This window comes from Oryx dammah, unplaced genomic scaffold (genome assembly GCF_014754425.2).
Source record: "Oryx dammah isolate SB20612 unplaced genomic scaffold, SCBI_Odam_1.1 HiC_scaffold_3, whole genome shotgun sequence".
Taxonomy (NCBI): domain Eukaryota; kingdom Metazoa; phylum Chordata; class Mammalia; order Artiodactyla; family Bovidae; genus Oryx; species Oryx dammah.
The window spans coordinates 114,912,295-114,935,931 of NW_024070187.1; the positions used below are offsets into that span (position 1 = coordinate 114,912,295).

Genomic DNA, 23,637 nt, shown 5'->3' on the forward strand with positions numbered 1-23,637 from the left:
CTCGTGCCCGTGGCTGCGGGGGCCGTCTCGTGCCCGTGGCTGCGGGGGCCGTCTCGTGCCCGTGGCTGCGGGGGCCGTCTCGTGCCCGTGGCTGCGGGGGCCGTCTCGTGCCCGTGGCTGCGGGGGCCGTCTCGTGCCCGTGGCTGCGGGGGCCGTCTCGTGCCCGTGGCTGCGGGGGCCGTCTCGTGCCCGTGGCTGCGGGGGCCGTCTTGTGGCCCGGGCTGCGGGGCCCATCTCGTGCCCGTGGCTGCGGGGCCCATCTCGTGCCCGGGCTGCGGGGCCGTCTCGTGCCCGTGGCTGCGGGGCCGTCTCGTGCCCGTGGCTGCGGGTGCCGTCTTGTGGCCCGGGCTGCGGGGGCCGTCTCGTGCCCGTGGCTGCGGGTGCGGTCTTGTGGCCCGGGCTGAGGGGCCCATCTCGTGCCCGTGGCTGCGGGGCCGTCTCGTGCCAGCGGCAGTGGCAGTGTGCGTTTCCGAGGACGCCTGGCGCCGCGTCTTTCCGTGAGCTCGCCAGCCCCGGCCCGTGCTCTCTCGTGTTCTCCGGCGAGCATCAGCATGTGTTCTTTTGCTGTGCGTCTTAATTTGTTGTGTCCTTACTGAGTTTTGAGAGTTCTTTCTGTTCAGTTCAGTTCAGTTGCTCAGGCGTGTCCGACTCTTTGCAGCCCCATGGACCGCAGCACACCAGGCTTCCCTGCCCTTCACCAACTCCTGGAATCTACTCAAACTCATGTCCATTGAGTCGGTGATGCCATCCAACCATCTCATCCTCTGTCGTCCCCTTCTCCTCCTGCCTTCAATTTTTCCCAGCATCAGGGACTTTTCCAATGAGTCAGCTCATCTGGTGGCCAAAGTCTTGGAGCTTCAGCTTCAGCATCAGTCCTTCCAATGAATATTCAGGACTGATCTCCTTTAGGATGGACTGGTTGGATCTCCTTGCAGTCCAAGGGACTCGCAAGAGTATTCTCCGACACCACAGTTCCAAAGCATCAGTTCTTCGATGCTCAGGCTTCTTTATGGTCCAACTCTCACATCCATACATGACTACTGGAAACACCATAGCCTTGACTAGACGGACCTTTGTTGACAAAGCAACGTCTCTGCTTTCTAATATGCTGTCTAGATTGGTCATAACTTTCCTTCCAAGGAGTAAGCGTCTTTTAATTTCATGGCTGCCATCACCATCTGCAATGATTTTGGAGCCCCCAAAAATAAAGTCAGCCACTGTTTCCCCATCTATTTGCCATAAAGTGATGGGACTGGTTGCCATGATCTTCGTTTTCTGAATGTTGAGCTTTAAACCAACTTTTTCGCTCTCCTCTTTCACTTTCATCAAGAGGCTTTTTAGTTCCTCTTCACTTTCTGCCATAAGGGTGGTGTCATCTGCATATCTGAGGGTATTGATATTTCTCCCGGCAATCTTGATTCCAGCTTGTGCTTCTTCCAGCCCAGCGTTTCTCATGATGGACTCTGCATAGAAGTTAAATAAGAGGGTGACAATTGCTTGTATTGTTGGCTTCAATCTGCTAAAGTTTCGTTTAGGACTTTGCACTGATTGTGAGGAATGCTCGGCAGCGCTTCTCTTTTCTTGTGATGCTCTTTTAAGATTTGGGTGTCAGAGTGATGCTGAGTTCATCGAATGGGTTGGGGAGCAGTCCCACTCACTGAATTCTCCACAAGATTTTGTGTGGAAGTGGTATTATTTCTGCCTTGAATATTAGGTAGAATTCACCAGTGATGCCATCTGGGGCCCCTGGGAGGGCCTGCTGGCCTTGTGAATGGGGGTGGCAGCCACGAGGGCCCGGGAGGGGAAGCCGTGGGGGGTGGAGGGCCCTGGGCCCCCAGCGCCTGGATCTGTGTTGGTGTTTGGCGGAGCGCTGGCTTAGTCTCCATACTCATGGGGCTCCAGTGGGAGGATTTCAGTGTGCCGCGTGTCTATCATAGGCCAGGCACAGGCCCCTTCAGGGCGCTATCCCTGGTCCTTGCCAGGGATTAGCAGTCATCTCCATTTTAAAGAAGAAAGTGATGAGGCCTGAAACCATCCAGCGAGAGACGGCGTGTGAGCAGGCCTGCGGTGCGCTGAGTGTGGCACTCGGAGGCCTCTGCTGCCCCCGGGGTCACGAGCACGTGCCGTCGTGTGACCCTGGGGCCCACACCCACTGTGCCCATCAGCCACCCCGCTGGGTCCTGCCCGCCGCTCTCTGTGTGCGTGCTGCCGTCCTGGCCCCTGACCAGGGCCGCAGGGGCTGACCAGCCTCCCGGGGGGCTGGGGGCTCCGGTGGTGCAGGCCCCTGACTCCCCTCCCCGCCCCTGGACGGACAGACAGGTGCCCAGGGGCCCCTGCTGGCTGCAGGAAGGGGATGATGGCTCTGCTCGGTCAGTGGGCAGTCCAGCCGGACGACTTCCAGTGCTTTCCCACAATGACGGCCTCTCCTTAACAGGTGACACGCCTGGGATTTCACTTTTTAAATCTTTTTGTTGAAAATTGAAAGATAAAAAAATAAAAGTGAAAGATGAACAGGATCTATTTTCAGAGGAATACACAGAGAACGCACAAACGAACGGCCACTTCTAAGAGCCCGAGCTCCAGCGCGACGGTCTAGAAATGGGTTGGAGACCCTACGCGGAACCAGGTCTGGGCGCCGTTGGGGCTGGGATACGTCACTGGGGTCTCGGCCAGTCCTCAGAGGAGGTGTAAGTTGGGGCTTATTTGGGTGGAAAAGCTCACCATCCTGGACGGTGAGCCCTCGAGTCATCCTGTGTCCCGTGGTCTGTGCTCAGAACTGGAGGAAACAGGCTTGGTCTCCGGCACCTGTGCTTTCCTGGGGGGTCGTCACCGCAGTTCTGAGCGGCCCCTGCTCCCTCCCGGATCGGGGCCCCCAGGCTGGGTGGCTCCTCCGTCACCCCGGAGCACGCAGGGCCCAGGCCAGGGGGAGAGAGACCCCCGCAGGCGCCCCGTCTCTGAGTCACATGTCCGGCCTGCTCGCTTCTTTGGACGCGTGCAGAGGCTCGCAGGTTCGGCCGTGTGGTGTCACGGCTGGAACAGCTCGTGTTGCTATTAGTTCTTCAGGTGTGTTTTCTTTTATTCGGTAGACCCTTAGAGCATCAGGATGACAACATTCTTTTTCTGTCAAAGGCTCTTTGTTTTTTTCCCCTCCTCTGACAGTGGAATTGGACACTTGCCGTGTGTCCCTGCCCAGGGCACGCTTTGGGAGGTTTGCTGCAACGCCTTTGACTGTGCGCAAAGACACAGGCTGGACAAGGCGCTCAGGGTTCATGTGACTGTCTGGAATTGCACAGTTATCTTGCTACCAGCAAAACGATGCCTCCTAGTGATTCAAACCTCAGGGGAGCTGTGACCGGGATCTGTAAAAGACAGCGGGAACCCAGCGGGGCATCGGTCCGCAAGGCGCCAGGGTTCCTGCATCCCGGTGAGCTGAGTGGGAGGCTCTGACGCCGAGTGACTGTGCAGACACAGCACAGTCGGGAATGTAGCCTCTCGAGGTGGGTGGGGGGCGGGGGGCGGGAGCCCTTGGCGGGCGGCGCCCTGCGGCTTCACCCTCGCTGCTCCCAGCTGCCATCCCTCTGTCTCAGTGGCTCCGGCCACGTCCCACCCACACCCTTCCTGCCCCCATCACAGATGTGAACCGTTGGGCGCCAGCCAGCCTCTCAGCTCCGCCTTTAATGTGTTTGGCTCTAGACTGGGCTCTTGGGGCCCACACACAGGGCCTGATTCCTCCCTGGGACCCTCTTCCATGTCCCCAGGCTGTCTGTCCAGCAGCTGCCTACAGAGGACCCGTGCCCTTCCAAAAGAGTGACCACTCTGGGCTGTGTTCCTGGTGCCCAAATAATGCCCATCCGCTGGCCCCTGGGGAGCAGGCTGCCTCAGCCAGGCCCCAGGCTCAGCCCCCAGGTGTGGTCCCGGGCCCAGCCTCCACTGTTCTGTTCGCTTGCTCTCCGTGGCCCTTCCAAGCCTCACTGGGCTCCCTGTGGGCAGCACTTTATTGATTTTTCTGCCTCGGACCAGTCTTTTTATGGAGCCTTTGGCTCTCTTTCCATTCACACACACACACTCACATACTCACTCACACGCACACATGCCCTACTCTGCAGAGCAGCTGGAGAGGGCGTGGGTTGGAGACTGCAGTTGCGACCTGCCCCAGCCACCGCCTGCGGGCCAGCCTCAGCTTCAGTCTTCTGGGAGAATTCACTGGTCTCTCTGTTTCATTTATTTGGAGTCTGCGGGGGGTCTTACTTGCAGCATGTGGCCTCTAGTTCCCTGACCAGGGATTGAACCGGGGCCCTCTACGTTGGGAGTGTGGAGTCTTAGCCGTGGACCACTGGGGCAGTCCCAGACTTCGCTGCTCTTTCAAGACGTAAGATGAGCCCCGGGCTTCGCGGCGCTCAGAGCTCTGCCCACGCTCAGGGCCGCGCCCCGGGCTCCTTGCAGGTGAGCTGTGTGCTGCCGGGGCATCTGGTTCAGAAAGGCTTCTCTGGGGCCCCAGAGGGTGCCGTCCCTCCACTAAGAAGCAGCCTCTGCGCCTCAGGAGGGCTGCAGTGGCGCCTGCTGCAGGCGCGTCCTCTCCTCAGCCTAAGCTAGTCTCCTGCTCCCAGAAGTAGTACTTGACCTTAGAAGACACTTTGGAAAAATACCAACTGATTCATAGTCGTACTACTCAGATAAATGTCATATTAATGCTTTGCGTTGACTATATTTTGCAATACCGCATTTATGTACATATGATAGCTCTAATTTTCAAAATGCTCTCTTTTTATTTACTATTTCAGCATTTCCAGCATCATTAACTATCCTTCCTGGAAACCTCTGACCTAATTTACTGAATCAGCCCACTGTTGACGGGCATCTAGTTTGAGCTATTTCTTGAACATGTCTTTGCTAAATGATTACAAGAAAAGCATCTTTTTATTCTTTTTAAAGTGCACAATTCAGTGGCTTTTAGCGCATTCACAGAGTTGTGCAAACGCCACCACTGTCCAATCTCAGAACGTTTTCATCACCCCAAAGGAAACCCCAAATATTCCCCCAGTAAGACCTCTTCAGTCGGTGACAACCATTAACCTACTTTATGTCTCCATGGCTTTGCCGAGACTTTTCTAGACTTTTCAAAGAAACGATATCATACAACAAGTGGCCTTTGTAACCAGCTTCAGTCACAGCTTAAGTGTTTTCAAGGTTCATCTACATAGTAGCACCTAACGGTACTTCATTCCTTTCTGTGGCCAAACATTAATTCCACTGCACGGCTAGACTACGTTTGGTTGCTCTGTTTATCAGCTGACCGACACTTGAGCTGCTTCCGTTGTTAGGCTAGTGTGTGTGCACAGCCATGTAGGGATGCTTGTGTGAATCTATGCTTCAGTTCTCCTGGGCAGCCACCTTGAAGTGGAATTGCTGGACCGTTCGGCACGGGGAGCTGCTGACCTGTTTTCCAGGGTGCCTGCAGCTCTTTAGGTTGTCGCCAGGAATGCACGAAGACCCCAATTTCTCCAGATCTTCACCCACACTTGTTTTTTTCTGTTTTCTTTTAAAATTATTATAGTCATCATGATGGGTATGAAATGGCACATTATTGTTTTAATTTGCATTTCCCAAATGACTAACGACGTTGAGCATCTTTTCATGTGTTTACTGGCCGTTTATATAGTTTCTTTGGAAAAATGTCTTTTCAGATACATTGCCCATTCTTTAGTTGGGTGATATATCTCCTTCTTCTGTTGAGTTGTAAGAGTCCTTTCTATATTCCAGGAACTATACACCCTTGACAGACACATGCTTTGAAAAAATGTTCTTGCATTCTGTAGAGTTTTCCACTATCTTGATGATATCTTTTGAAGCACAGAAACTTTTAATTTTAATTTTGGGGTGAATCTATGTTTCAGTTCTCCCAGGTTGATACTCAGAGTGGGATTGCCGGGTCACACCTCATGAGGAACTGTTCATATTTGTCTTCGGTTGCTATGTTTTTCATGTCACACCTAAGAAATTATTGCCTAATCCAAGACCACAAAGATCCATGTTTTGCTGTAAAAGTTTTAGCTCTTACATAGTCTTTGATCTATTTGAGCCAATTTTTGTCGTGAAACATAAAACTTCATTATTTTGCATGTGGAAACGCAGTCTTCCCAGCACCGCTAAAATTTTTCATTGAGGTACAGCTGATCGACGGTATTCCATTGGTTTCAGGCGTATAACATAGCATTTCAGTGTTTGTACAGGTCGTCCTCCATTCAGACTTGTTAAGAGATGCTGGCTGTGTTCCCTGTGCTGTGCAATGTACCCTTGTGGCTCGTTTACTGCACATGTAGCAGTTTCTGCCTCTTAACCCACTGCCCCATCTCACCCCCATCTCGCCCCTTCCCGTCTCCCTCCTCCCGCTGGTGGCCACTGGCTTGCTCTCTGCACCCAGGGCTCTGCTCCTGTTCTGCTCTGTTCACACGTGTGTGGAGTTCTTTGGGTCCTGCATGGTCGCTGCATACTCACGCATTCTCATGGCGTAATGCCTGCCCTGTCGTCCGTGCCGCTGGCGCTGACACAGTTTTGCTCTGTTTTCGTGGCCGAGTGCTATTTCGCTTTCTGTCTGCTTCACGTCTTCTTTGTCCGTTCAGCTGTTGGTGGGCGCTTGCATTGCTTCCGCATCTTGGCTGCTGTAAGTGATGGTGCTGTGAGCGTTGGACTGCGTGCTTCTTTTCTGATAGGTGTTTCCATATTCCCCAGGGATATACCCAGGGGTAGAAGTGACAGATCCTATGGTGGTTCTGGTTTCCGTGTTGCGGGGAACCTCCATGCCGCTTTCCACAGTGGCTGTACCGAGTTACACCCCCATCAGCAGTCTAGGAGGGCTCGCTTTTCTTCCCATCCTTGGCAACACTTGTTATTCTGGGTCTTTCTCATGATGGCCATTCTGACAGGTTGGAGGAGGTATCTTTGGTTTTGATTTTCATTTCTCTGATTAGCAATATTGAGCATCTTTCCGTGTGCTTTTCATCTGTATGTTTTCAGGAAAACATCTGTTAAAATCTTCAGTCCGTTTCCTGGGGTTTCCTTGTTGGCTCAGTGCTAAAGAACCCACCTGCCAGTGCAGGAGACCTGGCTTTGATCCCTGGGTCAGGAAGATCCCCTGGAGAAGGAAACGGCAACTCACTCCAGTATTCTTGCCCAGGAAATCCCATGGACAAAGGAGCCTGGCAGGCTACAATCCATGGGGTTGCAAAATAGTCAGACACAGTTTAACAACTAAACAACAGCAATTTCTGATCCATTTTCTAATCCAGTTGTTTATTTCTTTACATTGCATTGTATGAGCTGTTTATATATTTTGGATATTAACCCCTTATCAGTTGTATCATTTGTAAATATTTTTGCCCATTCAGTTGGTTATCTTTTCATTTTGTCAATGGTTTCATTTGCTGTGCAAAAGCTTTTAGATTAATTTGGTCCTGTTTATTTATTTTTGCTTTTGTCTCCCTTGCCTTGGGTTTTGGTGGTCATTCAGGCACGTCTAACTCTTTGCAACCCCCTGGACTGCAGCATGCCAGGATCCTCTGTCTTCCACCGTCTCCTGGAGTTCACTCAAATTCATGTCCACTGAGTCAGTGATGCTATCTAACCATCAGCAGATCCAAAACCTATCGCTACAGCTTATGTCAAGAAGTGTTCTGCTGATGTTTTCTTCTAGAAGTTTTTTAGTTTCCAGTCTTATATTTAGGTCTTTAATCAATTTTGAGTTTATTTTTATGTATCGTGTGAATAAAAGGTTTGATTAATAATTTCACTTCTTTATATGTGGCTTCCAGTTTCCCCAGTACCACTTATTGTAGAGACGGTCTTTCCTCCATCTCAGAACCATCTTTTGAAAAGGCCGTTCTTTCCTTATTGGGTGACCTTGACAGCCTTTGGGAAGATCAGTCGGCCACAAACTCCTGGGTTCATTTCTGGATTTGCAGTTTTACTGTGTTCTCGTGTTTCCCCTGCCAGTGCCGGTCTTGTTCCCTGTCGTTAAATTACACGGCATGTGAGTCCTCCCACCTTGCTTTTTTTCTTTTTCAAGATTGTTTCAGCTGTTCTGAGTCACTGCATTTCTGTATGAATTCTGGGATCAGCTTGTCAACTTCTGCATGGAAAAGGAAATTTTTTTTATATTTTGATATGGATTCCATTGAACCTATAGACCAGTATTGGGAGTATTGCCATGTTAATGATATTAAGTCCTCAACCATGAACATAAGCTGTGTTTCCAGTTATTTAGGTCTAATTTATTTCAATGATGTTTTATTGTTTTCCATACTTTATGGAAAAATGCATCAATAACCTCAGATAGGCAGGTGACACCACCCTTGTGTCAGAAAGCGAAGAGGAACTGAAGAGCCCCTTGAAGAAGGTGAAAGAGAAGAGTGAAAAAGAAGGCTTAAAACTCAACATTCTAAAAACTAAGATCATGGCATCTGATCCTATCACTTCATGGCAAATAGATGGGAAACCAATGGAAACAGTGGCAGGCTATTTTCTTGGGCTCAAAAATCACTGTAGATGGTGACTGCTGCCATGAAATTAAAAGACGCTTGTTTCTTAAAACAAAAGCTATGACAAACCTAGACAGCTTATTAAAAAGCAGAGAAATCACTTTACCAGCAAATATCCATATAGTCAAAGCTATGGTTTTTCCAGTAGTCACGTATGGATGTGAGAATTGGACTATAAAGAAAGCTGGGCACCACAGAATTGTTTCTTTTGAGCTGTGGTTTTGGAGAAGACTCTTGAGAGTCCCTTGGACTGCAAGGAGATCAAACCAGTCAATCCTAAAGGAAATCAGTCCTGAATATTCATTGGAAGGACTGATACTGAAGCTCTAATACTTTGGCCACCTGATGTGAAGAGACAACTATTGGAAAAGACCCTGATGCTGGGAGAGATTGAGGGCAGGAGGAGAAGGGGACAACAGAGGATGAGACGGTTGGACGGCATCACTTACTCGATGCACATGGGTTTGAGTGAACTCTGGGAGACAGTGAAGGTCAGTGAAGGTCAGGGAAGCCAGGCGTGCTGCCATCCATGGGGTCACAAAAAGTCAGACACGATTTAGTGACTGAGCAACAAAGGGTGACCTGAACGGTGCTGATATACAATATCTATCTAGTGTGTGTGTGAGTGTGTGTGTGTGCACACGTGTCTGTGTGTGTGCGTGCATGCGTGTGTGTATGAGTGTGTGTGCATGCCTGTGTGTATGTGTGTGTGTGCGTGTATGTGTATGAGTGTGCGTGAGTGTGTGTGCACACGTGTCTGTGTGCGTGCATGTGTGTGCGTGCATGTGTGTGCGTGTGTGCGCATGCGCACGTGTGTGTGCGTGTGTGTGTATGAGTGTGTGTGTGCGTGTGTATGTGTGTGCGTGTGTGTGTATGAGTGTGCGTGTGTGTGTGTGTATGAGTGTGCGTGTGTATGAGTGTGTGTGTGCATGCGCACGTGTCTGTGCGCGCACGTGTCTGTGTGCGCGCATGTGTGTGTGTGTGCGTGTGTGTGTATGAGTGTGTGCGTGTGCGTGCGTGTGTGTATGAGTGTTTGTGCGTGCGTGTGTGTGTGTGTGTGCGTGCGTGTGTGCATGTGTATGAGTGTGTGTGCGTGTGTGTATGAGTGTGTGCGTGTGTGTATGAGTGTGTGTGTGCGTGCGTGTGTGTATGTGTGTGTGCGTGCGTGTGTGTATGTGTGTGTGCGTGTGTGTGTGAGTGTGTGTGCGTGCGTGTGCATGTGTATGAGTGTGTGCGTGTGTGTATGAGTGTGTGTGCGTGTGTATGAGTGTGTGTGCGTGCGTGTGTGTGAGTGTGTGTGTGTGCGTGTGTGTATGAGTGTGTGTGTGCGCGTGTGTGTGTATGTGTGTGTGTGCGTGTGTGTATGAGTGTGTGTGTGCGTGTGTGAGTGTGCCCACGTGTACTCAGTCAGTCGTGTCTGACTCTTTGTGACTCCATGAACTGTAGCCCGCCAGGCTCCTCTGTCCATGGGATTATCCCAGTAAGAATATCAGAATGGATTGCCATGCCATCCTCCAGGGGATCTTCCCAGCCCAGGGATCGAACCCAGTCTCCTGCACTGGCAGGTGGATTATTTACCGTCTGAGCCACCTGGGAAGCCCTATATATATATAAATATATATAGTATATATTAATAAAGCTGTTACTGTTAAAGACCCAATTATATTAAGATATGGTAGCAATTTAAAAAAATCTTACTTGCATTCGCTTCAAGAAGATTTAAATATTTGGAATAAATGTAAGAAAAAAAAAACAAGAGTTACAGTCAGTTCAGTCGCTCAGTTGTGTCCGACTCTTTGCAGCCCCATGGACTACAGGACACCAGGCTTCCCTGTCTGTCACCAATGCCTGGAGCTTGCTCAGACTCGTGTCCATTGAGTTGGTGATGCCATCCAACCATCTCATCCTCTGTCGTCCCCTTCTCCTACTGCCTTCAATCTTTCCCGCCATCAGGGTATTTTCTAGGGAGTCAGTTCTTCCCATCAAGTGGCCAAAGTCTTGGAGCTTCAGCTTCAGCATCAGTCCTTTCAATGAATATTCAGGACTGATTTCCTTCAGGATTGACTGGTTGGATCTCCTTGCAGTCCAAGGGACTCTCAAGGTTTCTCCAATACCACAGTTCAAAAGATTAATTCTTTGGTGCTCAGCTTTCTCTATAGTCCAACTCTTACATCCATACATGACTACTGGAAAAACCATAGCTTTGTGGCATCATAGCTTTGACTAGACGGACCTTTGTCAGTAAAGTAATATCTCTACTTTTTAATATGTTGTCTAGATTTGACACAGCTTTTCTTTCAAGAAACAAGCGTCTTTTAATTTCATGGCAGCAGTCACCATCTGCAGTGATTCTGGAGCCCAAGAAAATAAAATCTGTCACTGTTTCCATTGGTTCCCCATCTATTTGCCATGAAGTAATGGGACTAGATGCCATGATCTTCGTTTTTTGAATGTTGAGTTTTAAGCCAACTTTTTCACTCTCCCCTTTCACTTTCATCAAGAGGCTTTTTAGTTCCTCTTCACTTTCTACCATAAGGGTGGTGTCATCTGCATATCTGAGGTTATTGATATTTCTCCCAGCAACCCTAATTCCAGCTTGTGCTTCATCCAGCCCAGCATTTCGCATGATGTATTTTGCATATAAGTTAAATAAGCAGGGTGACAATACACAGCCTTGAGGTGCTCCTTTCCCAGTTTGGAACCAGTCTGTTGTTCTATGTCCAGTTCTAACTGTTGCTTCCTGAGCTGCATACAGGTTTCACAGAAGACAGGTCAGGTGGTCTGGTATTCCCATCTCTTGAAGAATTTTCCACAATTTTGATCCGCACAGTCAAAGGCTTTAGCGTAGTCAATGAAGCAGAAGTAGATGTTTTTCTGGAATTCTCTTGCCTTTTCTATGATCCAACAGATGTTGGCAATTTGATCTCTGGTTCCTTTGCCTTTTCTAAATCCGGCTTGAACATCTGGAATTTCTTGGTTCACATACTGCTGAAGCCTGGCTTGAAGGATTTTGAGCATTACCTTGCTAGCATATGAAATGAGTTCATAACTCTTGTTGTACATCTGAAACTAACACAACATTGTAAATAAACTATGCTTCATTTTTTAATTATTAAAAATATACACTATAAAAGTGTACAATTTGATGTAATTCTTAACCTGTTGTGTTGATGCCAAATCCACCAATGCTATTGGCCATTTAGACTTTTCAGTTCCTTTTCCTTTGCTTTCCCCTGTCCTAAATCTCTTTTCCTCTACTTTTTAATTTTGGCAAAATACATATACCACAAAATTTACCATTTTACAGTATTTAAGTGTACAATTCAGTGACAGTATGCACATTCACAACGTTGTATGACTGTCACCACTTTTTCCAGAAGTCTTTCATCATCCCAAACTGGAACTCTGTCCCCACTAAACCTGCCCTGCCCTGCCCCCTGGCACCTACCGTTCTGTCTCTGTGGACGTGACTCCTGTAGGGACCTCATGTAAGTGGCATCGTGCGGTGTTTGTCCTTTTGTGACTGGCGTATTTCACTTAGCACAATGTCCTAAAGGTTCATCAGAATTGTATTCCTTTTTAGAGCTGAATAATATCCCCCTGTGTGGCTGGACCACATTCTGTGTACCCATCGTCTGTTGATGGGCACTCGGGTTGTTACAGCTTTTGGCTCTTGTGAGTAATGTTGCCGTGCACGCTCGTGTTCCTGCTTTCAGATCTTCTGGGTGAGGCTGCGAGCTGAGCCGGGGGTGTTGACGGGCGTGGACCCTGGACAGTGACACTCACCCCGTTTGCTCACTCAGCTCCCAGGGAGGGCACAGCCAGGCTCACACCCTCAGGTGGAAAGCCAGGGGCTTCGTCTCGGGGCCAAGGCAGGCGGTCTGGGCAGGAAGGGCTCCCGGTCATCACGAGGCCTTAGCGGAGCAGGGTGCCAGCCTCTCCAGCACCTCCCATCACTCACCCATGCTCTGGAGAAGCGTTACACACTCAGAGACGGATGTTCCCGTTGCCCGAGTGTGCCAGTCAAACGCACTCCCGTTTGTCTGGGGAGGAGACCCCGAGAAGCCAGTCTGGGCCCCTTCCCCTGGCCCCCTGCACTGAACTCCCAGGCGCATCCCGTCTCCGAGCTTCCTGGTGGTTGGACGCCAAGAGAGGTGCCCCTTAGTAAGACACCATTTGGCTGCGCACCCATCTCTGCCGTTTGTAGGGGGCCACAGCCGCTCTCCCGTCACTCAGGCAGGCCGTGGCCTGACGCAGTCGCAGTGGGCCGTCCTCTGTGGCTGCTGGATTTTGCTGGAACTTCCAGAGCCACCCCGCAGCTGCTGCTGTGTGTGCAGTTGCCCAGGGCGGACTCTCAGGCGCTTGCTGACCTCGGGCTGGGGGGGCGTCAGCTCCTCGAGTACGGCTTCGGGGCGTCTCCCCACGGTCACTGGCCGGTTCACTGCCAGCAGCCACGCAGGGGCCCCCTATCTTACCCACCAGGGCCTCTCTCTGACACCGGGATCCCGTGGATTTGAAGCCGGCCTCCAGCCTGAAAAACCCCAAGTTCCCCGCAGAAAAGCGAAAGCAGAGATACTGCAGGCCCCTGAAGGCAACTGTTAAAAAATTATAGTGAACATTTCTAGATAGATCAAAGGATTTCGCATCTGTGAAACCAGAGAGCAGGAAATGAATTCTGTAGTAGCGTACCCAATCAAACTTTTTGGCCAACCCAATAAAAACTTAATAGCAAAAATGTCAAGGGGAAAACTGGGGTCGGTGGGGAGAGAAGGAAATTTCCCAGAAAGTAGGAAAAACTGAGAGGGACATTATTTTAAGGACTGAAAGGTCAGCTCATGCATCCCCTGCAGCTGGGCGAATGGACACCCGGACAGTCCAGCCTCAGCTGCGGCCGCTACTTGGGGCCTCGGGGTGACCCCTGAACAACAGAGCTAACAGCGCCTGCGGCAGGGCCCCTGGGCTGGGGTCGGGACATGCACGGGGGCCGGAGGGCTTGTCTCAGTGGAGAGCACCATGACCAGGGGCTGGAAACGACAGAAATCTTACCTCTCACAGGTTGGAGACCCGAGATCTGACCCTGGAGGGGCCGCGCTCCCTCCGGAGGCTCTGGGAGGGGGTCCTTCCTGCGTCTTCCCCGGCTGCGGCCTCGTCTCCGCGACCTCTGTGTCGTGGCCACTGGTCCTCCCCCCGCCCCACTAAGACTCCTGGCCTCGGGTTAGGGCCGCCAGAGGAGCCAGCACGTCCTCTCCAGGTCCTTGGCTTGGGGCTTCCCTCCTGGGCCGGCGGGTAAGAACCCGCCTGGCAGTACGGGGGACACTGATTGGATCTCAGATCCGGGAAGGGCCCCCACGCCGAGGAACAAGTGAGCCCGTGACCCACGACTCCCGAGTCCGTGCTCTGGAGCCTGGGAGCCATGAGTACTGAAGCCCGAGGTCCCAGAGCTCATGTTGCACAAAGGACGCCCGCGCACGGCCGCTAGAGCGTAGCCCTCTCAGCACAGCTGGAGAAAAGCCTGCCCGTGCCCAAGACCCAGCACAGCCACGAAAATACAAATCCTTACCTCGACTGCAAAGACCTTTTTCCAACTAAGGTCCCGTGGGGTTCCAGGTTCGGGCGTGGACAAATGTTTTGGGGCCCGCCAGCCCCTGCAGAGGGTGTGAGTGGGGTGAGGACGCTTCCATAGGACGAACTCAGCCCCTGGTGTTGGACCTGGGGCTCACCCAGGTGCGGGGTGGGGGACCCTCCAGGCAGAAGTCTTGTCCCCCCTCGCTTCCTGCAGCCAAACCCCTGTGTTCCCTTCTCTGTGCAGTGGCTCTACGGCTGATCCCTGCTCCCCAGACACGAGCGGCCCCGAGTCAGCGCCCGTGGCCGCCAGAGAGAAGATGCGCTCCCGGTTCCACGGCAGCCATGACCTGGTCCACCGCCTGTTTGTCTGCATCTCAGGTGCCCCGTCAGGCCCCAGGGTGGGCACGGGCTCGGGGGTACACAGGGTCGGGCCCCAGGCTGGGCACGGGCTCGGGGGTACATGGGGGTAAGCAGGCTACAGACAGTGGCTGGCACGCTGCAGGAGTCTCCCCAGGAAGTTTGGGGTGCGGGCCCTGCACAGGGGCTCCCTCACCACGTCACTTCCTTGCCCCAAGCTCCGAGAGGAGCCCAGCCAAGAGGTGGGCGTCGTGCGTCCGCAGGTCCTCCGTGGTGTGGGGGTGGGAGCCCAGGCTGGGCCCCGGGGCCCTTGCCACCCACCACGAGGTCCTGTTCAGTCTGATGTCCTGACTGATCCTGTTTCCTTCCCATCCCCGGGTGAGGGGGACAATGACTGCTTCATCTCCTAGGATTCAGAGGGGCGTGAGCGCAGCGTCTGTTTCACCGCCTCCCTTAGTTTTGTGTGTTGTGAGCTGGTGCAGGCACATGGTTGGAAGCGTGGCTGTGAGGCGGGGTCTCCCTCCCCGCCGCCTGCCTGCCACCCACCCCCTCCTCTGGGTGGGGCTTCGCCAGTGCCCCTCCTGCAGCCTTGTCCCCCACCTGGCCCATCCTCTGGCCCCAGGAGCGGCGGGGGCGCAGCCTGTGGCCTGGCAGACGCTGCAGAGTCAGGGTCATGGTCCTGGGGTGTGACTCTGCCCTGCCCAGGGCCCCAGGCAGGGCCCTCACCCAGGCCAGGCTCGGGGGTGACTCTGAGCTTCCATTTGAACATCTGGCGGAACCCACTGCCAATCCACGGGTCTGTCTTGCGGTCTGGGGAGCAGCAGCCCTGGCAGGTGCCCGGCAGGGCTGCTGACACAGCAGGAGCCCTCCAGAACCGCTGGCCGCGGCGTCGGCATGGTGACAGGCCCCGGCGTGGTGACAGGCCCCGGGCCCTGGGGGGCGGGGGTCAGGTGCCGTCACCCCCTGGCCTTGCTGTGAACGCAGCCCCACCCGCCCTCGAAGAGCTTTTCACTGAGGAGGGCTGAGCCCACCTGACTGAGGGATGAGGAAACCTCGGCCCGTGAGGGTGGGGGCAGCCCCAAGGGCCCCCCGTCTGGGCAGGTCCCCAGAAGGGCTGGCCGAGGTGGCCATGATGGGGAAGGAGCTGCCACGGGGGTGGGCACATGTGGGGGCGCGGGGTCGTCCCTCAGTGAGGAGCCAGAGCCCTTTGGTGGTCGAGGCTGAGACCCCCAGCACAAAAGCATGAAGGGGACTAAGCGCCACCTGGGGGTGGGGGGCCCTGCGGGGTAGTGGGCCCGTCCTCTCCTTCCCTTGCCTCCTGAACTTGGCTTCTGCCAGAGGGACCCTCGGGGGGATAGGGGGCCGCTTCCCGCCCCAGCTCATCCAAGGACGCGCTGGTCCCTGGCCCTGCCGCAGCGGCTCAGCAGCCAGCAGCGCCTCCCCTGCCCTCCCCGCATCCCCCGCAGGCGTGGCCGACCAGCTGCAGACCAACTATGCCAGCGACCTGAGGAGCATCCTGAAGACCCTCTTTCAGGTCATGGCCACCAAGCCAGAGACGGACGACAAGGAAAAGCTGAAGAAGGGTGAGTGCCGGCCGGGCTCGGAGGCGCGCCACCCCCACCCGGGGAAGCCGCGGAAACCTGCTCTCCCGGCCCACCTAGCTTTTTGTATGACCACACCCCGCGGCGGAAGCCCCCAGCCGAGCCAGGCTGTCCGCTGGGCGGAGCGCACACCTCGCAGGCCCCCCCAGGCCACTGCCAGGAGCAGCGGCAGCAATCGCGTAGCGCCCCGGCCGGGCGAGGACGGCCCTTCCTCGGACAGACGGGACCCAGTGGTCCACGGTCGCTTCTGCAGAATTCTGTCTGTCAGAGCAACCAGACGCCAGCCCACAGTCCTGGAGGGGACACGGGTCCCACTGCTCCAGGAGGAAGTGGCCCTTTGTGACCTGCCTCACACCTGAGTGTGCACTCACCGAAGCGCATGGGCGCGCACGCACACACACACGCACACTCACACACACACACACACACACACACTCTGAACGGTCACCTGGAGAGGGAGCAGGGGTCAGGCAGGGGACGCTGAGGCGAGGGCCGGGTGGGGTCACAGCATGGGGGAGGGGCGCCACCCCTGCTGGCTCCCTCTCTTCGGGGTTGAGGCTTTGGTTCTTTGCAAGCGGCCCCCCATCCCAGGGGCTTCTGCTCAAGAGTGACCAGGCAGCCGGCCCAGGCCCTGGGGAGAAGTCTGTCTTTTGTGCCCACCCAGCTTTGCCTCCCGAGGTCCATTCTGCTGGGCTGCACTGCCCCCACGTACCCGGGGATTCCGGGTGGGGCTGCCTGTGGACCGCCGCTGCTCAGGAAGGGCAGTGATGTGGGCGGCCTCTGCAAGCAAGGAGTGTGGGCCCCAGGGCCCGGGCCAGGCCTGGTCCACTGCCCACCTCAGGGCCACCGTCCAGGGGGACCTGACCACACACAAACAGTGGACGGGTCTGAGGCCAGATGCCCATGTGGGGGCACTCAGATGGACAGACTCCCAGGGTCAGGGCAGCACCCTGCCTGCCGGCCAGTGGGTGAGGACCCTGGTGACCCCCTCTGTGGGCGGGACTGTTCACTGGGGGCTGCCCTCCGCTGGCCATACCCAGGCATACCTCCCGGGCACGGGTGGTGGCCCGTTGAGCCTCGTGGCCACACTTTCTTCCAGTCACCCAGACCCTGCGGAGCGCGGCCCTGGAGGACTGTGCCCTGTGCCAGGAGACCCTGTCATCCTCCGAGCTGGCTGCCAAGACCCGAGCCGGAGACTTGGAAGGTGTGTGAGGGGCCGGGGCCTCCCCTCTGCTCTGGCCTGCAGGCTGTCGGCAGCCCTCCTCCAGTGGGGGCCCCCACCAAGGCCGTCAGGACTTGTGGCTCTCAGGGCAGGGCCCGGGAGTCCCCACCATCCTTACTCTCCTCCTCGAGTGAGAGTCAGGATTTGCCTGTTGGAGCTGGCCTCGTGGCCTGGCGTGACCCCAGGAGCGGCATCACTGGGACGGTCAGGATTTTTCCACGGAAAGGGTGGACAGCGTGAGAGGAGGCCTCACTGGGGTGGGGGGGGGCGGTGGGCGGGAGCCAGAACAGGAGCCCGGAGGGCAGGGTGGGAGGGGCGGGGGTCTGCTGGCAGCAGGTGGGGGAGGGCAAGTCCTCGGGCGCAGCTTGGGGAGGAGGGGCTGGAGACGGGGGCCGGAGACCATGGTCTCTCCTGGGCGAGTGGCCCCGCCGGCGCCGCCGCGCTTCCGGCTGGTGCAGGGTGGGCACCTCATGTCTGGGGTGTCTCCCTGGACAAGGTGGCTTCTCCCAGCGCCTTCAGTCCTCGCCCCCCGAATTCCAGGGCAGATCCCCAGGGGCTCTCTCCAGGGAGCGCCTTGAGAAGGGAAAGGGGATGAGACCAGTCGTCAGGGGCCGGCGCTGCACATGTAGGGGGCGGGGGCAGCCTCGGGGCGGAGCCAGCCTCGGGGCGGGGCCAGCCTCGGGGCGGAGCCAGCCCCCGGGGGGGGGCGGTATTCTCGGGGCGGGGCCAGCCTCGGGACGGGGCCATCCCCAGGGCGGGACCAGCCTGGCCTCCGGGAGACAGTCTCCGGGAGACGCCCTCCGTCGCATCCCCTCCCCCACCTCCCTTGACCTGCTCTGGAGCCGGGTTGGGCGGGGCTGCGGGGGCGCCTGAGTCTCCAGCACAGCCTTGATTGGGAGGTTGACAAAGGGGGTTGACTTCTTTCATCTGTCAGCCCCCGTGTTTGCCCGAGGACCCTGCCAGACTGGATGCCAGCCGCGAGAGGCTGGGGAGAGGGTGGCCTGGGTACACCTCGCACTGAGTCTTGGGGCGACCTGCAGGCTGCTGCCACAGGGGTCCGATCCACGCGCCTGGCCAGCAGTCCTGATACCTGGCCAGTAAGGAGCCTCGCGAGGACCGGAGGCTCCTGCATACCACCAGCCCCCGACCCCCGCCCCAGCCCCCCGGCCCTCACTGCCGCCCCCGCACTGTTATTGTCACAGACCCGCCCGAGTGGGTCCCAGACGAGGCCTGCGGCTTCTGCACCGCCTGCAAAGCGCCCTTCACCGTCATCCGCAGGAAGCACCACTGCCGCAGCTGCGGGAAGGTAGGCGGGTGGGCGGCCGGGCCGTCCCGCAGCCCCTGGGGCTGCCGCCTCAGACATCCCAGGGAGGTCTGCACACCCCGCGCCCAGGTCCAGGGGTCAGCACCAATGCTCCGGGGCTGGCGAGGACTTAGGAGTCCTGAGCAGAGAGACACCCGTGAGCCCTGGGCCCTGCTCTGACTTGGCACAGGGTGTGGCCTTGGGCTTCCCAGGTGGCGCTGGCGGTAAAGAACCCGCCTGCCAATGCAGGAGGCATGGAGACCTGGGTTCGATCGCTGGGTCGGGAAGATCCCCTGGAGGAGGGCATGGCAAGCCACTCCAGTATTCTTGCCTGGAGAATCCCATGGACATAAGAGCCTGGTCCATGGGGTCAGCAAAGGGTCGGACACGACCGAGCGATCTAGCACGCATGAACGCAGCCTCGGGCACGCAGCCACCACGTGCGATGCTGCAGTGGCCAGTCCTGGGTCCTGCAGACCTGAGGGGTCTGGTGGGGGACTGGGGGGCGGAGGGTCTGAATTGGAGCCTGCCGCAGCCTTGGTGTAAGGCCAGGACCCCCTTCCTCAGCCTGGCGTCTTGGTCAAGACCTGCCCCAGGTTTTCCTGAAGGCCCTAGCCCCGCGTTGGGGAGCGGGAGAACCCCGCCTGGCCCGGGTGGGAGGAACGTGCAGGTCGGCCGGCCAGGGGGCGCAGGGCTCTGCCCCCGCCCTTGCTGGCCGTCCCTCCGGGGCGCAGGGCTGCGGAGGGCCCCCCGCTCACTCGGCCGCGCGCCCCCGCCTTCCAGATCTTCTGCTCACGCTGCTCCTCGCACTCCGCGCCGCTGCCGCGCTACGGGCAGGCGAAGCCGGTCCGCGTGTGCACGCACTGCTACATGTTCCACGTCACGCCCTTCTGCAGCGACAAGGCGGGCGTCTGACACGGCGCGCGAGCCCGCGGGCCCCGCGGGACTCCTGGGAGGGGGCTCCGACGGCCCGCGCCCCGCCTCCGCCAGCCGGGCGGGCCGGCCGCTGGCCGGAGGGGCTTCGCCGCATCTCATCTGCCTGCTGGCCCCGCCGCTGCGGGGGCTGCGGGCGCCCGGACTCTAGAACTCCAGCGCCTCCGCCCCGCCCCGCCTGCAGGGCCCTCGGGCCTGGTGCAGGGGCCCACGGAGTTCAGCTGCAGCCAGCGCGGGGACCTGGGGTGCCAGGCCCGGGCCGGGGTGGGTCCCGCTGCCTTGCTGAGATGCCGTCTGAGGCTCAGCTGTAGCGGAAGTTCTGCTCTTCCTGGGCGGGTGATGCTCACCTACCGGAGAGGGGCACTCAGAGCAGCCGCACGGCTTCCCCCATGAGCTGGCCGAACGGGGAAAGACCAGGCTGTCCTCTCTCTCTGCAGGGCTCTGCGCCCACAGCCCCCCACCCCCTGCTCCCCTCAGGACCTTGCCTAAACCACATGTCTCATTTCTTGTTGGAGAGGGGACGTGCAGAGCAGACCCTGTAGTCCTCTGGGCAAGCGGCCGGCCCCTGCTGTGGTCTGCCCGCCTTGGTCCTCCAGCTGATGGGGGGCGGGGCGCACCAAGCAGCAGGCGGCGGTATCCCAGCTTCCGAGGCCAGGGCGCTCCAGGGGGCTGAGGACCCCGGTGATGACCTCTTGGCCGCCATTACTCCCATCCCTCTGACCCCCTGGGACCCTGGCCCCAGAGCGGCCCCAGGCCCCAGCACGGACACCTCCTCAGGCTTAAATCTCAGGCTTCACATTGCAATGATGATTGCAGTTTTATTTTTAGAGAGATGACACCTACTGCTTGTTTTATAGCATAAAATCCAATTACTGTTTGACAGTGGAATATACACGCACAAAAAACAGCTTGTGGGGGAGAAGAAAAGTATATAATGGAGGGTATATTATGTATTGAGATTATTTTTATTTTCTAAATGCTGTAATTCAAAACCATTTCCATAAATCTATTTAAGGATTGCAGACACTCTTATTTCTTGTGTGAGCATGGATGGACTCCTTTTTTTTCTGTCTGGGACGTGATGGGGTTCTTGCTGAAGTGCACTCTCCTCCAGGAAACGAGGAGGGCTTCTGGACTCCTGGGACAGTGGGAAGGCAGGACGTGGCTTGCCACCGGCCCCCAGGAGAAGGGTGACCACCCCTTCCCCCACCCCATCCCATGCCACTCCCTGCGATGGGCTCCAGCCTCCCCCACTGCGCGCCCACCCTGCCCAGCACCCCAGGCAGGCCAGCAGACAGGTGGACACCCACACGGGGCACAGGAGAGGAGAAAGACTGTTCGTGTCCTGGAGGCTGGCGGTGGCGGGAGGACCACTGGCAGCATATGGAAGGGCCAGGGCTGGGGTACACCACCCTTCCCCCATGGGTCTGGGCTCCTCCAAGGTCCCTGCTGCAGCCTCCAGCGGCCACCAGGGGGCACCCTGCCCACCGCCTCCTCCCTACTGGGGCCTGGCGGCCAGGGCGAGGGTTAGAGCCTCGCCTGCAGGGGCTGTCCCACTGTGGTGGCCGCTCCAGGTCAGAACAAGGCCCCCAGCACACACGCACCCAGCGGCCAGGCACTTGTTCTCCAGGAACTGCAGGCGGGTGGAGAAACCAGAGAGGGTCCTGGCCCAGCAAAGATCACAGGCTGGGCGGGCCACACCCTTAATGGCAGCGCAGAGTGGGCAAGAGGGCTCCTGGTCAAGCTGGGCACTTCAGACCACGGGGCTGACACCATGGAGGGGGAACTTCCCGGTCATTCCCAGCTGTTCCTGTTCTCGGGACTCTGCAGAAGTTGAGGGGAGGTGTTGTTCAGTCACTCAGTCGTGTCCGACTCTGCGAGCCCATGGACTGCAGCACGCCAGGCCTCCCTGTCCGTCACCAGCTCCTGGAGCTTGCTCAGACTCATGTCCATCGCGTTGGTGATGCCATCCAACCATCTTGTTGTCCCCTTCTCCTCCCGCCTTCAGTCTTTCCCGGCATCAGGGTCTTTTCCAGTGAGTTGGCTCTTCACATTGGGTGGCCGAAGCAGTGGGGCTTCAGCTTCAGCATCAGTCCTTCCAGGGGGGAGGTGAGCAGGATCCAAAGCTCTGCCCTAAGCCACCTCCATAACCCAGAGTCCTGGAGGCTCTTGTCTGCTCTTAGGTCCACCGAGAGCCACCTCCTCCAGGCAGCCTTCCCAGGCAGGGCACCCCCCACCCTCCTCGGCCCCCATCCTCACACTCATTTTCAGAGCAGAGTCTCAGACTTGTTGCAGGAGTCAGCGAACCTCTCAGAACCTCTCCTGTCTGTGAGACTGGGGAGAGACAGATTCCAGGCTGGCACAAGCTCAAACTTAACCTCAGCCCAAAGGCTTAAAAACATGTGGCCTGAGTTCTGCTGGTATGTTCGTCTCCAAGAGTTCAGGGCAGGTCAGGGGCTGGGTCCTGCACCCGAACTGGGCAAAGATGAGCACCCCCACATTCCAGACCTGGCCTGCCCTGGGGGGTCTGCAGGTCTGGGGGCTGAGCAAGCTGGGCCTTGCGGGGTGGGCAGGATGCCGCTGGAGAGTGGGATTCCAGAGCTACACAGACACAGAACAGCCCAGTTCGAAGTGGCGAGGGTCCCAGTGAGGGTGGAGTACAGATGGCGAACGGGGGGTCACCCCAGGCACCAAACACTGGGCTTCGAGCAGGGGAGAACACAGGCCTGTGGTCTGGACACCTTTTGGGGAGGATGAGTTGGGGGGCAGACCCCAGGCCCCACTGCTCCATCGCAGGCAGTAATGCAGCGTAGCTGCGGCCGCTGCTCTGACCTGTCTCCCCACCTTGTCACTCAGGACTGCCTTGAGCCCTATGGGCTGTGAACTGAGCACCCTCTGATCGAGGTGGCTCAGGGCGTGCTTGCCCGAGCCTGCCCTGCTGCCCTCTGGGTCTAGAAGCTGCTGGATGCCTGGGGGCCTGGGATAGGGGCTCGGGCCCTCGGGGCATCCAGCTGGAGACTGTGAGGCCTTATGATGGTGTGTAGCAGCCAGGGCCAAATGAAGGCCACCTGTGCATGTCTTGGGAAGCCCAGAAGGCTTCTTGGAAGAGGCGGGGACACAGGCCAGGAAGGCCTAGGCCAGAGAACGCAGACAGTAGGGCTGGGAGAGGGATGCTGGGGTGAGCCCTGAAGCCCCTACTGTCTGGGGGAGGAGACTTGCTGTCTGCTCCAGGCTCACACTCCTCAGGGCTCTGGGAAGAAAGGGCCTTGGAGGTAGCTGGCAGGGGGCCGAGGGGCGGCAGTAGGGCTGAGCTGGGCACTGGTCCTACCCCCCCAGCCTGGGCCCAGGCCCTGGGAGAGGAGCAGGCTGGTGGCCCTGAGCCGCCCGCAGCCATACCCAACCCCGCAGCGGGCACCTCAGTCTGCACCACCTCCCTCCTTCATAGGTTTTTCCCTCTGAGAGAAAGTTTAAAAGAAAATCTTACTGCTTTGCTTTTGGACATTTTTGGGTACTTAAGACAATCACCTATACATTGTCCGGGGGTCACTGAGTATAGTCGGAAAACCCTGTAAAGGGAAACAAATATACCCCACAAATTGTTCACAAGTATAATGAGCTTCTTTTCTTATTTTACATTTAAAACTGGCATGGACATCATGCTGACGAGGCACACATTTGTTACATCCTCACGCATCTTCATTTTGCTGTCTTCTGGTATGCTGGGGACAATGCTTTTCCTAGTGTTAAACTCTTTCGAAGGCCCGCCATGCCCTTGCCCGGGCGGCTGTGCGCCCTTTGCCGGAACTTGATGCTGACTGCGACTGCCCGGGCCCTGCGCCCGTCTCCCTACGTGGGGCGCACGGGCTGAGAGGCGCTGTGGGGCTTCCCTGGTGGCTCGGTGGCAAAGAGTTGCCCGCCACTGCGGGAGACACGGGTTCGGTCCCTGGCCCAGGAAGAGCCCCCGTGCCACGGAGCGACTAAGCCTGCGCGCCGCGACTGCTGAGCCTGCGCTCCGCGAGAAGGGAGACCACCTCCGCAAGAAGCCCGCCCACCGCACCTGCAGAGCGGCCCCCACTCGCCACAACCGGCGGAAAGCCCGCGAAGCAACGAAGACTGGGCACA

The 23,637-nt window shown here is 56.9% G+C and overlaps 1 protein-coding gene across 3 annotated transcripts in view; it reads left to right on the forward strand.

Moving 5' to 3' along the window:
- The window catches only part of ZFYVE28 (zinc finger FYVE-type containing 28), a 54,903-nt gene extending 35,371 nt beyond the window's left edge, over window positions 1-19,532 (forward strand). For 2 of the 3 annotated variants that reach the window (XM_040237680.1, XM_040237682.1), the window contains 6 exons: window positions 10,300-10,307; window positions 14,314-14,477; window positions 15,923-16,039; window positions 17,157-17,261; window positions 18,482-18,585; window positions 19,366-19,532. In XM_040237680.1, coding sequence (XP_040093614.1) covers window positions 10,300-10,307; window positions 14,314-14,477; window positions 15,923-16,039; window positions 17,157-17,261; window positions 18,482-18,585; window positions 19,366-19,497 — 630 coding nt within the window. In that variant the 3' untranslated portion in view covers window positions 19,498-19,532. Of the gene's footprint in view, window positions 1-3,454; window positions 3,476-10,299; window positions 10,308-13,767; window positions 13,786-14,313; window positions 14,478-15,922; window positions 16,040-17,156; window positions 17,262-18,481; window positions 18,586-19,365 lie in introns of all 3 variants that reach the window. The other variant, XM_040237681.1, reaches the window with a different exon arrangement.
- The last annotated feature ends 4,105 nt before the right edge of the window (window positions 19,533-23,637 follow it).